This window comes from Lissotriton vulgaris, chromosome 10 (assembly GCF_964263255.1).
Source record: "Lissotriton vulgaris chromosome 10, aLisVul1.2, whole genome shotgun sequence".
Lineage (NCBI taxonomy): Eukaryota > Metazoa > Chordata > Amphibia > Caudata > Salamandridae > Lissotriton > Lissotriton vulgaris.
Window position 1 is genome coordinate 928,978,935 of NC_141698.1, and position 17,522 is coordinate 928,996,456.

General features: G+C 39.9%; 1 protein-coding gene across 1 annotated transcript in view; it reads left to right on the forward strand.

Moving 5' to 3' along the window:
• The window catches only part of COL28A1 (collagen type XXVIII alpha 1 chain), a 689,953-nt gene that overhangs the window by 55,528 nt on the left and 616,903 nt on the right, over positions 1-17,522 (forward strand). The window contains exon 5 of the mRNA XM_086941924.1: positions 4,062-4,118. Within this exon, the coding sequence (XP_086798050.1) occupies positions 4,062-4,118 (57 nt within the window). The remainder of the gene's footprint in view (positions 1-4,061; positions 4,119-17,522) is intronic.

Sequence of the window (17,522 nt, forward strand, 5' to 3'; positions counted from 1 at the left end):
TGTCGTATGTTATCAAGACGATGTGCTAGTGTTTGCGAAAGACCATGAGGAGCACGATGAGAGGCTGAGACGAGTGCTGGCCAGGTTTCGGTCACAAGGTCTAACAGTGAAGAGAGAAAAGTGCGTGTTTGGCTGCGCGGAACTGGATTTCCTGGGACACAAGGTGACGGCAGAAGGTATCCGTCCCAAAGCGGAGCTCCATAACACCATTGCAAATTTGGCGCCCCCAAGGAGCAAGGACGATATCAAGTCCTTTATGGGAATGCTGGAGTTCTACGGGAAATTCATACGAAACCTGGCAGGAAGGACGTATGCCATCAGGCTGCTGTTGAAAAAGGAGACAGTGTTCAACTGGAGTCAGGAGTGTCAGAGAGAGTTTGAGGACGTGAGGAATGCGCTTGCAGAAGCACCCAGCCTAAAGTCTTTCATACCTAACCGTGCGACAGTAGTCACCACCGACGCTAGCGCAAAAGGGTTAGGAGCGGTCCTCACTCAAGTAAGCAGAGACGGAGAGGAAACAATAGCTTTCACCTCAAGATCCCTTCAGAAGTCAGAAAACAACCACTCGGTAATCGAAAAAGAAGCCCTAGCAGTATTCTGGGCAATGGGCAAGTTCAGGGATTTCTTGTGGGGCACAAAGTTCATCCTTCGTACTGACCACAAACCATTGGTGGAGGTTTTCAACAAAAAGGGCCTGGACGCGATCTCCAGCAGGATCAGGCGTTGGGTGGTCAGCCTCCAGGAATACACTTTCTGTGTCGAGTACGTCCCTGGAACGCGTAATTTTGCAGCAGATTGTTTGTCAAGGCTAGTGCAAGAAAATGAAGCGGAAGAAGCGCATGAGAAGGTGGATGATGAAATTGAAGACTATCAAATGGAAAATGTGTGCGCCATCCAGAGGGCGATAGGTGAAGAAACATGGAAAAGTGCACAAAGGAAAGACGAAGTCTTGGAGGAGGTGTGCAAAAGAGTAAAAGACAGATGGAAGCATGAAGATAAACAAGATGAGGCTCTACGGCCATTTTGGACTGTCAAAGATGAGCTGTCCGTAGTCGATGAATGCCTGTTCAGGGGGACGAGATTGGTACCTCCCGCGAAAGTGAGAGAGAATCTGGTAGATATGGCTCACGATGGCCACCTGGGCATCACCAAGACAAAACAAAGGTTGAGAGAAGACTACTGGTGGCCGAGCATGGAACTCGCAATAGAAAGAAAAGTAAGAGACTGTGTTCCGTGTAGCATCAGCGATAAAGTACTGAGACAACAGACACCCCCAATGGTGTGCAGGCCACCACCTTCAGGACCCTGGGAAGAGTTGGCGTTAGACATCATTGGCCCATTGACGGGAGAAGTGAGCTCGCCGTACATTCTAGTGCTTATGGATCTGTACTCCAGGTGGCCGGAAGTGAAGTTGGTGAGTGAAGTCACAACTAAGGTCGTCATTGAGTTCCTGCAAGAGTTGTTTATTAGAGAAGGATTACCCAGCAGCCTCCTCACGGACAATGGAGTGCAACTGTGTTCGAAAGAGATGGAAGACTTCCTCGAGGAGAGGGGAATCACACACAAGCGGTGTGCCTTGTATCACCCTGAGACCAATGGCATGGTTGAGCGCTTTAACAAGACCCTTAAGGAGAGCATTCAGTTAGCCAAGACCAGTGGCATGAATTGGAAGGAAGAAGTATGGAGGCGGTTAGAAGCGTACAGGTTCACCCCACACCAAACGACGGGAGTCACCCCTTTCGAGTTGCTTCGAGCAAGGATACCCAACACCAAACTATCGCCAGGTTGGATGGAGTGGCATAAGGGATGGTCGGATCACTCCAAAGAAGCGAAAGGGTTAGTGAGACAGGAAAAAGCCATGGTTGGGAGGAAAGAAAGGTTCGACAGACTCCACTCTACACAGGAGGCCGAGCTCAAAGTAGGGGACAACATTAAGATCAGGACACCTACTGGCAGGGCAAGTTGGTCAGGATACAGTAGGCCGACCAAGATCACAAAATTGTTCAGGAATGCGGTTAAGACCAAGGAAGGGAAGATCTGGAACCTGGGAAGAGTAGTGAGATATCACCGCCCCCTCCCCCCCCGGGCAAGACTCCCGTAGAGCATGTGAGGGAGAAGGAAATTCTGAGAGGAGCATGGGTCCCCCTCTCAGGGAACAGTGGCCGGTCCCTCACACGGGTGGAAGGGCTAGCCGGAGAATGACCAGACCACCAAGACATCTGGAACAGTATGTGATGATGTAATTTTTCTGTTGTACTTTTGATTCTGATGTTTAACCCTATTCTTCATTCCGCAGGGAAGGGGGATGTGTGGTATCTTCCACCCTTATTCCCCCCCCGCAGCTACGCATGTAATGGAGCTGCTCGCGGTGACATCAATTAGAATGTCACCGCGACCAGCGTTCCAAGGCGAGCGCCGGGGGACCAGAGTGAAGCTGCCACCTGTTGTGGCTAGTGCTGTGGCTGGGGTCGCTGTATTTTCCCTCACCTACTGAACTCACAATAAAAGGTTAATTCAACTCCTGTTGTGTTGTGCCTGCTGTATGACGAACACTACAATAGGTTAAAGAAAACTGAAGCAATGTTCGTGGGGGCTTGTGTGAGCCTGCATTATATATGGCGAGCGTGCGAGGGGGATGTGAGTGAGACATTTCAGAGCTGGAGCTACATAATGGGCCAGTGTCCACTTAAAAAGTGTTCTATGTAGGCAGGACTGGAAATGTCAAGCGGGGCACAGAGAGGCTTCCGTGGGAATCTTCATGCTGGAAGGCAGCACATCCTTTGAATATGCAAAGCGAACAAAACATCTTAAGTGCTTATATTCCTACATATATATGAGAGCAATGTTAAAGCTGTCACATAGATCCAGAAAAGGACCCCAAATACAATCAAATTGTTGCAAGTTATCATTTAGCTTACACATAATTTTCTCGAATTTTGCCACTTTTTACATAACTTCAAGCCAGGATTGAATTGGAGGGGGCACGGCACATCTGTCTTCCAAAAAACGTAATATATTGTGCAGTGGAAAGCCATTTAAAAGTATGTGTGGACATGGGGGTATGTTTGAAAACCAGATCATCACCACTAATTCCAAGCAGAGAGGGTGTCACTGAAAGGATGCAAAGTGGTAAACGATGCTGCATGCTCAGGATACAGAGTTGTGTCGGGGATGCTGAGTTTGCGAGCCTTTCAAAGAGTACCCAATGGCAGATACCATGTGACATGGGGGAACTACTCATGGTTTAAGTACATGTCAGGAAATTGTACAGGCACAATTGCACATTTAGAAATACCCAGCACTATGATACAAAGGATGAGGTCCGGTGCGGCATAAATAACCTGAACAGAGGCAGAAAACTAGAATCTCAGAATTATCAAGCCTTGGCAATGTAATAGGATTTTGTCTTTAAAAGGTGATTACCGAACTATTTGGCTTTGTTATTGCTTAGTTGCATTGGCGCTCTCACGCACTTTTTGATTTTATTTTACTTTACCGTTCTGAAATGGCCTTCGTCAATGTCGGAAGTGTAAGGTGAAAAAGCCATAACAGTGGCAGGTGCTTCACAATGCAAACACATGCCCGCGTGCGCACGGTGGCCTCTCGGGAATGCTTTCTATTTTAGGAAAAGTGCTGACTATAATTTCAAATTTCGTGCACATATTAGACATTTCTGTATGCAAAAATTGTTAATCAAACACTTATTTCGTAACCTCTGAAAAGGTTTTTTCAATATTGTATTTATTTCCGTTTTCCACTTATACAACGTAAGTGGCAAAATGACCCATGTCTTGGGTTATTCGTAGCATAATGTTTTCACAATTTACCTTTAACATCAAAAGGTAAATGAGTACAATATTTTAGAGCCAGTTCTGTCCTCTGATCATTTACTCAGTATTTTTGTTGCTACGTTCCAAACATGCTCAAGGATTAAAAACAAACAATGTTTTCGTCTTTTGAGTGCAACTGTTGATGGTATTAGATTTTATTATGCCATTTTCTTTAACAATTAAAATAATAAATGAAATGTATAATATTTCGTTCATTCCCTTACTCTGCAGTGTAACCGTAAGACTTGCGAGTGTGAGAAGGGAGAAACAGGCACCCCAGGGCCGCCCGTAAGTATGTTTTACTTTCAACTACAAACCTAGGCCACATGCCACTTCTGTTTTTTCTATTATTTTATAAGCATCTGATTATGGCACATGGGTGTAGAGCGTTCAAATAATAGTTAAGATGTTATACCTGTCTGCCTTATCATATCAGCAGATGAAAAACAACACCATACAACATACCCATCTACTAACAGCTCCCCAAATCCAGATATCACCAGACTATACATATTAACATATTCGTGAGTGGGAAGAAACTCTTCGATCATTTAGGAAGGCCAGTTAAGGAGAATGAACCGGAACTGATCTTTTGAACACCATGTCAACCCGTTGATAGGCGAGACTTCAAGCCACCAAGAAAAGGTGTGCGATACAAGGGAACGATAGTTGTGCTATGGTTGTCATCCAGTTCTTTTAAGGATACACTCATGATCTTGGATTCCTTTTCTTGTAACATGTGTCCCTGATGTTGGTTTATCATGCATGGACCGGTAACAGGACAGTATAGCTTGGGTTGCAAGCCTCAGTAGCAGGCATGTGGTGTGTGGAAGCTCTGACACTTATGGGCTCATTAGGATGTCCGCCCGCCATCCTGTCGGAATTCGGGACCGCCCACCATAAGGGCGGGGGTCCCGTGGGGGGTATTAGGATGTGCCCGCCACAGTGGTAGGCACATCATGCATTTTTAGCATTGTGGCAGGCGGTGCTCTCTGCACCGCCCGCCACAATGCTAAAAATGCATTGATGCATTTGCATCAACAAAGCGGCAGGCACCGCGCGGTGCCTGCCGCTTTGTTTATGCAAATGAAGGGGGGTACCACAGGTACCCTCCGTGTGCACCCCCCACCTCTCCTTCACTCTGGGGCCCGCAGGGGGCCCCCAGAGTGAAGACCGCATGCCTTCCGTGGCGGCATCGATACCGCGGAAAGGCACCTACAGACGCCCATCATAATATGGCTGGCGGTGTCTAATAGACACTGCCACCATATTATTCCTTTTCCGCCCCGGCTGCAAGGCGACCGGGGCGGAAAAGCGGCGGACGGTCTTTCCGTCCGCCGAGGTCCCCCTCGGCATACTTATATGGCGGGGGGAAAACGAGTGTAGATGTCGGGCAGATTGCCCCCGCCAGGCTGACGGTGGCTACCGCCAGCCTGGCGGGGCAATCCGCCCGACATCATAATGGGCCCCTTAGTCGTCCTAAGTGGGAAGGGTATGCCCAAACGTGGGCCCACACTGACTGTGCCATTGGATTCAAGCTAGCCTGGCTGATGAGGGGTGATATCCTGAAACTGGTTTCCAGGATGCTTGCTTTCGGTCCAGGGAAGACCTGGCCTGGCAGAGCGGGATGGGCTGGCCCCATGAGGAACAGGCGCAATACTGATTTGCATATGGCGGGTTCCAAACTGGAATGACATGGTGAGTAAAAAAACAATGGATTTAGGGCCATATCTCTGTACTGGGGTTAATCTTTGACAATGTTTAGCATTCCATCCATCATCTTTTTGTGCTGCATTTTGAGACCATGCCCTCATAGTTCAGCGGGAAAAAGACAGAATGGCTTGGCCTTCTAGATCTTTGTCTCCCAGCATTCTCTGAGCACCTAATCCTGTCTCAAATTCACTGAATGGAGGACTTCTGACCACAGTTTTGTGACTGTGCTTCTGTTTCTCAATTACAATCTAAATTGGAATCTATAGTCAAACCTAACTTTAATAATCTATTTGACAGTCTCCCAGCCCTTGAAAAGTCTGTATCTTCAATCCTCAATGCTCCTATGTATCTCAAGCTTGTCCATGGTACTTTTACTGTTTCTCTTGATAAAATCAAGTCACGGAACTGCCTGACTCTGTTGTCAATATGCAAAAGGAGGATAATCCTCATATTATCTTTGTTATTCCTAATATTCATATACATAAAATTGTACCATGAGTGTCTTTGCTTATCCCCAGTATGTCTCCACCTGTTAATACTAATGCCTATCTCTTTTTAATTTTCCTCTGTATACTTGTACTTTTGCAATGGTTTTAACAAACATACTGACTAACCAAAACAGAGACCTGCACTAAATTTAAAAATAAGGTGGTACATTGGCTTCACAACAGAGTCAATATTGATCTGCCACTGTAAGGCAATATTTTATTTGTCAGACTTATTACCTGGGTTGGCCCTCCTCCCAAATATTACAATAGAAACTGTGCTGTGATCAAATTTTAGCAATACAGTTGTTTTGCTGGAGTTATTTTTTAAACGTAATTATTTCAGAAACTCATATTGCATTATTAATGCTCTCCCATTAGGTACTTATCCAGACCATCATACTATTGTCCTCAGCCATTTTCTTTTTACTGTGAAACTAATATTTCTGCATCTGCTCTATCTGCAAATCTCTCTCTTTTCACCAATATTCTGTTCTAAGTGCTGTAGATGATAAGGACTTAGGGCCATATGTACAAAAGGTTTTAACGGCTACAAACGGATAATCAGGCTGTTTGTAACTGGTAAATAGCCTTTTATGTGTCCTAACACTATTTTGTGCGTCGGTAACCTATTACCGAATCATAAAATAGGGTTGCGAGTTGGTATTAGGAAGGGGCGTGTTAAGGGCGTCTGTTCCAGGGCCGGACTGGCTACTGGGTGTTTTTTGCTGGGGTGGCAGGGTGGTGTCCAGGTTCACTGCGGGGGGGCTGATTTTATTGCTGGGGGCTGCCGGCGCTTCTAAGTAAACAATGCAAAACAAATAGCTTTAAGGCGTACTTTTAAAAACATTTGTTTTGCATTGTTTATTAAGGAAAGCCCGATAGCCAATCTGGCCCTTGTCCCTTACCAACAGCGAGCTGCAGGGGGATGTACGAATGTTTTGCAACTGGAAACTGGTTGCAAAACATTAGCATTTTACTCCTACTGCAAGTTGAAAACGGGAAGAAGTCCCCAGGGGACACCTTCCCCTTTGTGAATGATTGCAAAAACTTTTTTAAGAGCAGGCAGTGGTCCCACTGACCGCTGCCTACTCTTGAAAAATTAAACTGAAACTTTTTTTTTTTAAATGCATCCAATTTTCATTTAATGAAAACGGGCTGCTTTAAAAAATATATGTTGCTATATTTAAAAGCAAACCCATGCATGGGTGAGAACAAGTTATCTCTCAGGTACTTTGGTCCCTTGTCCACATACTTAATTGATTAAAACTGTCACATACTATACTCACTCCCACCTCGTCCTTTTTAATTATAGATGTCCCTCAATGCCCTGTCCTGATGAGACCCGTATCCCTGAGGGTCGAAACACCGTCGACGCCACAAGGAATTGAACCTACAAATTAGTGCCTAGGATTGTGTATAGACACTATAACAATAAATTTTTAATATTTTGGTCATTTTCCTTCTTTTTAGTCATCCTATGAGAAACCACTGTGCTTGTATTTAATGCTTGTATTTAATGTATGTCGTTTGCATTGGTATTTTTGGTTTCATATGTACGCTTGGGACACAGTGCACTCCCCTATTTTTTGTCTTCACACGATTATGTGACAAATTGAATATAATTGCATAATTATGCAACTAATGTTTTGAAGTATATAAACATTATTGAGGTTTATCCAAAATTGTTTGTGCAATTCTTTTTGTCATCCCTGCCAACCCTCTTGTGTCTTTAGAATTTGCTATTAAGCCATATATTGAATACATAGTATATAGGATTATACCACAGGAACCGTTGTCTTATGATATGATTTCAACATTAAGGCGGGTTCCAAATCAACTCAACATATTTTTTTTGCTTGATAATAGCCATATTTCTAATTTGAAGATAGATCTATGAGGCAAAATATTACTTGCGGTTTCTGAGGGATAGAAAATGTATGAACATGTATGAGCCCCTCTATCCAGACATCAGATTTATTCCTACTTAAACTGGTTGAATTTACTCATCTATGATGAATATATCATTATAACCAGGGAGCTTATTGCCAATATTCTAATTTTATGTGCTGATTGTAACATCAATATGGGTTCCAAATCAACTCAACACAATATTTATTTTTTGCTTGATAATAGCCATATTTCTAATTTGAAGATAGATCGACGAGGCAAAGCATTACTTGCAGTTTCGGACAGATAGAAAATGTATGAACATGTATGAACCCCTCTATCCAGAAATCAGATTTATCCCTACCTATTCTGGTTGAATTTACTCATCTATGATGAATATATCATTACAACCAGGGAGCTTATTGCTAATATCCTTGCCCATTCTGCCCCTGAAATTGAGGTTAGTGATCATGACCCCTTATTTATAACCTCTATTTTTCAGTCTCTTAATACTCACCTCAGTTCTACAATACCTTGGGATGAAACTATCAAACATCCTGGTCTAAGATTATAGGGTGACATGGTTGGCCGGTGTAGCTTTCTTAAATAAATATGGTCAGCATATTATGTTGAATTCTTTGATTTTCTGGATCTTAACATTTGTACTGAATACATTCTCACCTTAATTTGATTGATTTTCACTACTACCAGTAATTTGTTAGTAAAGACTTGATGACCAAGATCATCTAATATTGTTAAATGGTATGGCCTGCCTGTTCCTGGGCTAATCGACAACTCCTTATACTATAAAAAGGTTACAGACAATAAGGAAGTTGTAGAGCCAATATAAGCCCTCTCTAATCAAAACATAGAGGGAATCAATACTAACTACAAAAAGTGTCACGTGTACATTAATTTATACAGTTTTTTGCAACCATAAAAATTGTACCACAAGATAAATGTGGACAACTGACCATGTACATTTTGCCACTTCAATGTACATATGGGTATATTTATACAGACAAATTTAATCAAGCAAACATAACTTCAATAAGCATCTTGTGTGCACATCTACATCTATATATATATATATATATATATATATATACATATATATATACATATATATATATATATATATATATATATATATGTATATATATATATATATATATATATATATATATATATATATATATATATATATATATATATATATATATATATATATATATATATATATATATATATATATATGTGATCAAGGTTACTTGTTAACTGAAACGCGTCATGCCTGAGAAGATTCGTGATGTGAGAGAATAAAGCTTCCTGAAATATTTACTTGCTGCGTGGTGGCTCGTTATTCTGCGGTACTAAGTACGCTGGTTGCAGAGTATACAAAGATATATATAAATATATATATATATATATATACACAGACAAACACACACACATATATATTAATTATTTACTTTTTGCTATAAAAAAACTCATCCATCCTTCCCATGCCTTCTCCTTCTCTCTCTTCCCAAACCTTTCTGACAACTATGAATTCTATAACATTCTTCTCAAACTTCCACCCCTCCTTTTTAGCCATGTTACCCAACTAAGAAGCATACATGACACTAACAAGCATAAATGACCGCTACTTACAAAAATGTACTACTTCCCCTTTACATATCCATTCCTATCAATCACTCTGTTCCTACTCCAAATGCAAATAAACACGCATGTAATCAAGATCACAAACTTAAGAAAATAAACATAAAAACCAAAGCAACTAATGCACAAGAAAAGAACAAAATTGTACCAACTTACAAACTGCTAATCTTAGGTTCACTGGTAGTGTGCTACTCACTGAAAAACTACTTCACTGCCCCTTCAGGTGTTGTATGCGCTATATAAATACATTTACATTTACAATTATATAGAGTGAATGTATGGAACCAGTTTCAGCAGACTAGTACATATAGGGATGCATCTGTCTATTGGAAGACGACTATGAGTTCTTTCTTTCTAGTATCCATAGCTCACTATTAGACATTCATATAAAGCATGACCATGAGGTTTCTCACCTCTGTGGTATATATTGTTATTTCTCCTTCAGAACTTCAACAGTGGATACTCTCTTTGGGGGCTAGTCTCAAGGGTAAACTTACACATTAGTAAATGTACAAGTAAGTTTACTCTTACACTTTGGAGTTAGATCACAACTTTAGGCCAATCACCTAAACATAGCCAACGAGTGTAAATTTACTACAAAGTGTAGGTTTACTTGTCTACATCCCTTAATTCAGGCATTGGAGTATAATTTATTAGTGTAAAGTTACTACTTGTAACTATCCGCACATAGACAGAGATCTCTGCCACCGTGGCAGAGTTCAACCTCTGATAAAGTTTAGGGAACATTTTAAAAGTTTATTACAGTTTAAAAAAATAGTAAAACTATTTTTATGATATAAATTAAAGTAAATTAATCTAAACTATTTAGTTTGAATGTAGAACGGAATTAATAAAACATAGCAGGTTTAACTTAGTTTAGAATTAAATATTTGAATTACTTTGACTATATTAAATTAAAATAATTTTTCTCAAGAGTTATATTGTAAAACATTTACCTAGAGTCTAACATTTATATTTATTTATGTGGTAAACATTATTAAAATATAATGTACAACATTAATATAAAATAATGTAATTATTCTATCAAAATATGGTCACATCAATTTGTATATTGAAGAAGGTTCTTAACATACTTTATAATAGACTTATGATTATTGTTTATTTATATATATATTTTTAATTAAACAAAATGTATTTATACTTTTAAAATGTTAAAGTAAGTTAACAAAATTTAACATTATTTCCTATCAGCTTTTTTCCCCAATTTTTTTAAATTGTATTTCAGGGATTTAAAAACATACAAAAGTGTATACAATGCTTGCATCTTATGCGCAATAACGTTGACATTTTAATCAGACCCAGGATTATAACGAAGATATGTATAATCATTAACAAAGCATTGTTGATTGCAAACAGTACCTAATAGAACAGGGGAGGAGGGGGGATAGAGGTAAAATGAGGGAGGTAAAGAAGGAGTGGTATGGGTTGTACTGAGTGGAATGTGAAAGGAAGGTGGTAAAAATCAGCTTGGTGAGATGGGTGGGAGGTCTTGTACCACTTACAGGTATCCCACTTATAAATGCTCGATTATGGAGGTGTTAAAGTGGTAAATAAGATATATGTTTAACTCAGGGGTCCCCAGCCATACATTTGGTCTCTGTGGGTGAGTTGACGAGGCTGATGAGATGATTATGGTGGCTTTACTTTTTGAATGGATAAGTCCATTTTATTTAATAGCTTGTGTGGCGCTGTAATAATCCAAGGAAAAGGTAGCTTTAAGATGATTTATTGTTCAGCACAGCATCAAATCCTAACACAGCAGTGTCCAGGTAACAACTGACAAAGACAGCAGAATGCTGTATGAGGAAAGCTCTGTTAGGAATATAGAACATCAAAGGAAATATATCATGGCGCATGCACTTAAAGGGAAAGGGTTACAGAGTAGGTAATGTTTCAGATATATATAGGATGTAACACATCTCCCTCATTAAAAGAAAGAACAGAAAACATATTATACAAAATCATACAAAATCCTGTAGAGTAGTAGGTCTTCTTCTGACGCGTACATCATCTTTGACTCTTGATGCTACAGAGTCAGAAGAAGGACCTGAATCAATTCTTCCATTGGAATTGTCACATTGGGAAAGATTGTCATGACATTGAGACTGCAAATCACTCTGTGTTGGGCATTTCGCAACTTTACTCAAATTCCAGACCTTGCCATCTTGAGTTATGACAGAATTATTGAAAACTCTTTTAATTTGAATGGGTCTACCAAACTTACTCGTACCTTTGCTAACAATAAAAGGTTTCAAAATCCTGACCCAATCACCCACACAAAAACTATGTTCCTTTGTCTTCCACCTTTTGTTGTACCACAAAGCAGACTTACTCTGTTTACAACTAACTCTATTTGCAACATCCTGGATGTCAACTTCGCCTTCACCTAGATTCTTACATTTTTCCTTAAACCACCAGGGACAAATGTTGGATGCAGGATCCCTGCCTTTAAGTAACTTGAACGGACTAACTTCTGTAGTGGTGTGGGGAGTTATGCGATAGGTCCAAAGCTTCTCCCTAAGCACATTCAACCAATTACCCTTATCTTTAATGGAGTCAACAACAAAACTCTTCAGTACTCGGTTAAAGCGTTCAACCTGCCCATTCTCATGCGGTTCATAAAGGGAAGTCCGAATATGTTTGATGTTGCACGTTTGCAAGAAAGATTGCATCTCAGATGACACTAACTGTACACCGTTGTCCAACACCAATACAGATGGGCAACCTTCCCTTGCAAAAACTTCCTTAAAGAACGTAATCACAACCTCCGAAGTAACCTTAGCCACAAATTTCACTTCAGGCCATTTTGAGTGATAGTCAATCATGACTAATGCAAACCGTGAGGCCTCAGGTAATATATGGAAGGGACCTGAAATGTCAAAAGCTATTTTGTTCCAAGGAAACTCAGGCCACTTAACAGTTTTAAGAGGAGGAACATGCAACTTTAACATCTTATCCTTGGTACAACACTTGCTACACTCCCTGACTGTGCGGTCAATGTACCTGTTCATACCTGGCCACCAAAAATTCAGCCTTATTAAACGCTTCATAGCTGAAATACCAGGATGCGTTTTGTGTGCCAACTTGAGGATAAGCTCCTGTACACCCACTGGTGGAATGCATTTTCCAGATTTGAAAATCAATTCACCTTCAGAACACAACTCATCAGCTATATTATAAAAAGGAAGCAAATCATCTCTGACACTGCTTTTATTGGGCCAACCCTTAAAAAGATAGCTCTTTAACATTCCAAATCTCTCATCCTCATCTTGACATTTCAACCAAAATTGCTCTGTGATATCTTGATACTGGGAAGCAACCACATCAGACAAGTTTAAAACAAAATCAACTTCACTAATACTATTAACGTTGTCTTCCTGATTCTGGCAAGGAAGACGTGAGAGGCAGTCAGCAGTGACATTTTTTTTACCAGGAATGTATTCCATAGTAAAATGATATTCTTGTAATTTGGATGCCAAACGCGCAATCCTTGCTGTAGAGTTCCAACCTCCACCAACTGATAAGATATGTACAAGCGGCTTGTGGTCGGTTCTCAAGATAAACTCGCTGCCCCAAATGTAAATCCTATAGTGTTCAATTGCCCACACACAGGAAAGCAGTTCCCGTTCAATAACGGCATACCTGCGTTCCGTCTCATTCAATGTTCTAGACGAGAAAGCTACATTCCATTCCATGACCCCGTCAGTTTGGGATGACCCACAACCCAAACCGTACAAGCTAGCGTCAGTGGTGATGATACATTTCTTACCCATTCTGAAAGGTTTCAAAGTAGGAGAATTGACAATATCATGTTTGATATCAGTAAATGCTTTTTCTTGTTCAGCTTCCCACACAAATTCATTACTTTGCCTCAATAATCTTCTTAATGGTTCCATTTTGGTAGCAAAATTAACCACAAATTTGCTGTAGTATTCACACATGCCCGAGAACGATAATAATTGTTCCTTATTGCTCGGGGCAGGGGCATTGAGTATGGCTTCAACATTGGATTTTTTTGGAATTAAACCTTCCCCAGACAGGGTATGTCCCAAATATTCTACAGATTTTCTAAAAAGCTTGCATTTGTGTGCTTTGAGGGTAAGACCATATTTCTCTAACCTCCTACACACTTCATTTAAGTGTGAAGCATGCTCCAACTCATTTTTTGAAAAGATTAATATGTCGTCCTGAAAACACTTAACGAACAAATCAAGGTCTCTAAAAATTTGGAACATCACGCGTTGAAAAACGGAAGCAGCCGATGCCAATCCAAAAGGCATCCTTCTGTATTGAAACAGACCCATGGGAGTGATAAATGCTGTGTACTTTTGGGAATCTTCCGTAAGTTCAATTTGATGGTACGCAGATCTGAGATCTAAAGTGGAAAAAATCTGCGCACCATCAAAAAGGGAAACAAGCTCATTGATATTAGGCAGGGGATGGCAATCAATAATAATATTAGAATTAAGTGCTCTCAAATCAATGCACACTCTCAATTTTTGATCGGGTTTGCGTACCAAAACAATTGGCGAAACCCATTCAGACGATTCAATGGGCTCAATAATATTGTCTTTTAACAAATCATTCAACATTTCTTTTAATTCATCTCTAACATTTAGAGAAACTCCTCTTAGCTTTTGTTTGACAGGAAGTGCTCCTTCTTTTAACACAATCTTATGTGAAAAACCTTCTAGTTTCCCTAAACGTTCACAGAAAACTTTACTAAACTTGTTGCTCCAAAAGGAAATAATATCTTGACTTCCATCACTTGAACAAACGGAATTTATCATTTCCTGCTCACTACAAAGAGAGATGGGATCTTTGGCCCTTGGATTTAATGTGATGCCAAGTTCCCATTGGTCATGCCAGCCCAGAACATTGACTCCCTTCATAGCAATGTATAACTTGATAAAAGCTGATGTTCCTCTAAAGCTTAACGGAACTTTAAAAAATCCTTCAATATCAATCTTGTTCCCATTGAAACCTTCTGCAAGAATATCTGAAGGTTGTAGAGTGGAAAAATCACAGACAGATTTTAGTTTGTCATTAAAATATTCCTTGGTAATTATAGTCCATGGGGACCCAGAATCCACCATAAGTTCAATATCAATGGAAAACACTTGGAATATACATTTTGGGGATTTCGTACTAGTTAACACTATACACCCACTTTGGATTATGGAAACAACATAACCACGGTCAAGATCTTGCTCAGTGCCATCAGACACGGTAATAGTAGATACTTTTGTGGGAGTAATAGTGTTAGAAGGCATATGTAATTGTCCTGGTCTAAACTGAGAGTTATATCGTTTTTCTCTACAAACATTACTAAAATGTCCCACTCTATTGGAAATGTTACATGTTTTGTTTATAGCAGGACAGCCTTGGAAAGAAGCAATGTGTGTTTTGCTACCACATCTAAAACATGAAGGAGAACTATTGAAGAAATTTGTTCTCCTATAATTAGCACTGTAAGTATTTTGGGCTCTAAAATGAGAAGGAATTGCATTTTTAGCCTCTACTTTGGGTTTAACCAAACATACTTCTTCATCAGTTCCACTCTTACTAACATTAGAACTTTGTTTACCAACTATGTCCATCCATTTTTCTGACATCTCAGTAGATTTAGCAATAGCAATAGTCTCTTCCAAATTAGGGTCACCAATACACCACAATTTATCCTGAACCTTTTTGTTCTTGACATGAACAATGATTTGATCATGGATCATTTCATCGCACATGGATCCAAAATTACAGTGTAAAGTTAAAGCTCTTAAAGCAGTGAGAAAATCATCAAAAGATTCTTCCTGTTTTTGTGCCCTGGTATAAAATTTGAAACGGTTCAAGGCAATATTAGCTGTAGGTTTAAATCTTTTCTCAAGTCTACCAAGAGCCTCAGTATAAACATTCATGGTATCACCACTACCAGTAGGAACTGACAAGTGGGGTAAAGTTCTAAAGATCTCCTGTCCCTCGGATCCTAGACAATGCAGTAAAATACTTTTTTTTCTCTCTGCTCCCATACGTTCTCCATCTATGGCCCTCATATAGTTGAAAAATTCTTCCTTCCACCTTGACCAAGGCATTGGAGGATCCCCTTTAATTTGCAAAAATTTAGCAGGAGGGTCAAACTACATTATGAGAAGAAATACCAACAACTAGAAAGAGCTATATAAACACAATGCGCAACTAGAATGAGTTATATAAACACAATGCACAAATAATACTATTTGTCCCCCCCAGAAAAAAAAAAATGATTTAAAATTAATTGCAATAAATAACAAAAAGAAAAAAAATTGTACAATAATAAATAAAAGAAATGATAAACAGTAATGTACTTGTTGAAATGAAGCAATGCCAAAGAATTTCAGGCTGAATGATGAAGTCCTTTAAAGAAATTGATTGAGGTTCCTCAGGTCTTGAAGATCGTATGATGAGAAGAGGAGCAAAACAAAAACTAAAGAAAAGAAAAATAATGTGAAAAACGGTAAATCGTAAAACAAAGAAACGCTGCTTAAAAGCGATTGAAATAAAACAAAAGCGCCGTTGCTGCTTGAAGATGTTAGCATAACACGGAAGAAGAGCGGTGTGGCGGTTGCTTAGTAACCAGAATCAACAAAATGGAGGCACGTAGCGTGACGCGCGTCACGTGATGATTCGTAGAGCAGCGTGATGACGTTCAGCAATGACGATTCCAGCAGTGTAGCGCAGTGGATTCCGTCTTCAAAGACGTTGATCACAGAAATACCTGAATACTTGCCCAAATCCTTTTTTTTTTTTAAAAAGCGTCTATTCTTGAATGATACACACGGGTAACAGCATAAGCGCCTTTGAGCTTAAGAGCGACGCTATTACGATGAAGCAGTCACAGCTGATCAGCACGAAGCGAGTGTGGTTGCTAGGAAACAGCATGCACAATCGGTTGCCAAGACGCGCTGAGAAGCGTGGAACCCATTAAGGAAATGGGGTAACCCAAAAAGTACTGGACCTGGGTATTATACTGATATAAACAAACAATGGTCCGAGACCTATGTATTTCAGAATGAACAATGAGTTAGAACTTATTCAATTAAAGGGCATATGTTATTCAAACAGCCCTGATCAATTAATGATAGACTTAAGAGAACAGGCAACAGCAGCAGACTCCAAATGTATGCAATATTTTTAATCTATTGTCATATTCAAAATTTTGAACACAGTTCACAGTTTATATACATTGCCCCGTATTAGAGCGTGCAGTATAGCAAAAGAGTGTCAAAGAATGTGTAGGTGATGAAAAATGAAAAGAAAGGAAGTCACACAAGATTATAAATAAGACAATTTCAATAATTTCAAAAGACATCCAGCCAATAAATGCCGGAATAGTACAGCCTGACCACTTCAAATAGTCTACAGAAACTCCCTAATATTACTCTCAAACATGGAATGTGATAAATGTCTGCACCAAATCACAGAGAGATAATTAGTGGTCCAGGTTTTTAAATAGGTGTCGACGTTTTGACTCGTCTTGCGGTTGTTTATGCCTGGGCCATGCGAGTCTTCTTCAGGACGTATAAGACGGGGCAACACAGGGATCTCATTGATGACCCCTTGTTGGGGAGTAGTGGTCGTAATTCCCACTTCAACTAGGATCAGTCCATGTGATCCAAAAATCCTATTGATAGGTTGACCAGGTTTCTCTTCATTAATTGTGGGTTTTCTATTCTTGATAGTTGTATACTTTCAATTAGATGTCTTGACAACAGGAGGCTTAGGTCAAAGTCCAGAGCCCAGTCATGAGTGTTCTATTAATTCACATCGCAATTTTACTGGTGCAAATCACCGCGCTGGATTGATGACTTCTGTTGTGTTAATTATATCCAAAAATAGAGATGGCCAATTACCAATGTTTGCTAAACTTTCAGGCAGCTTGAGCAGATAT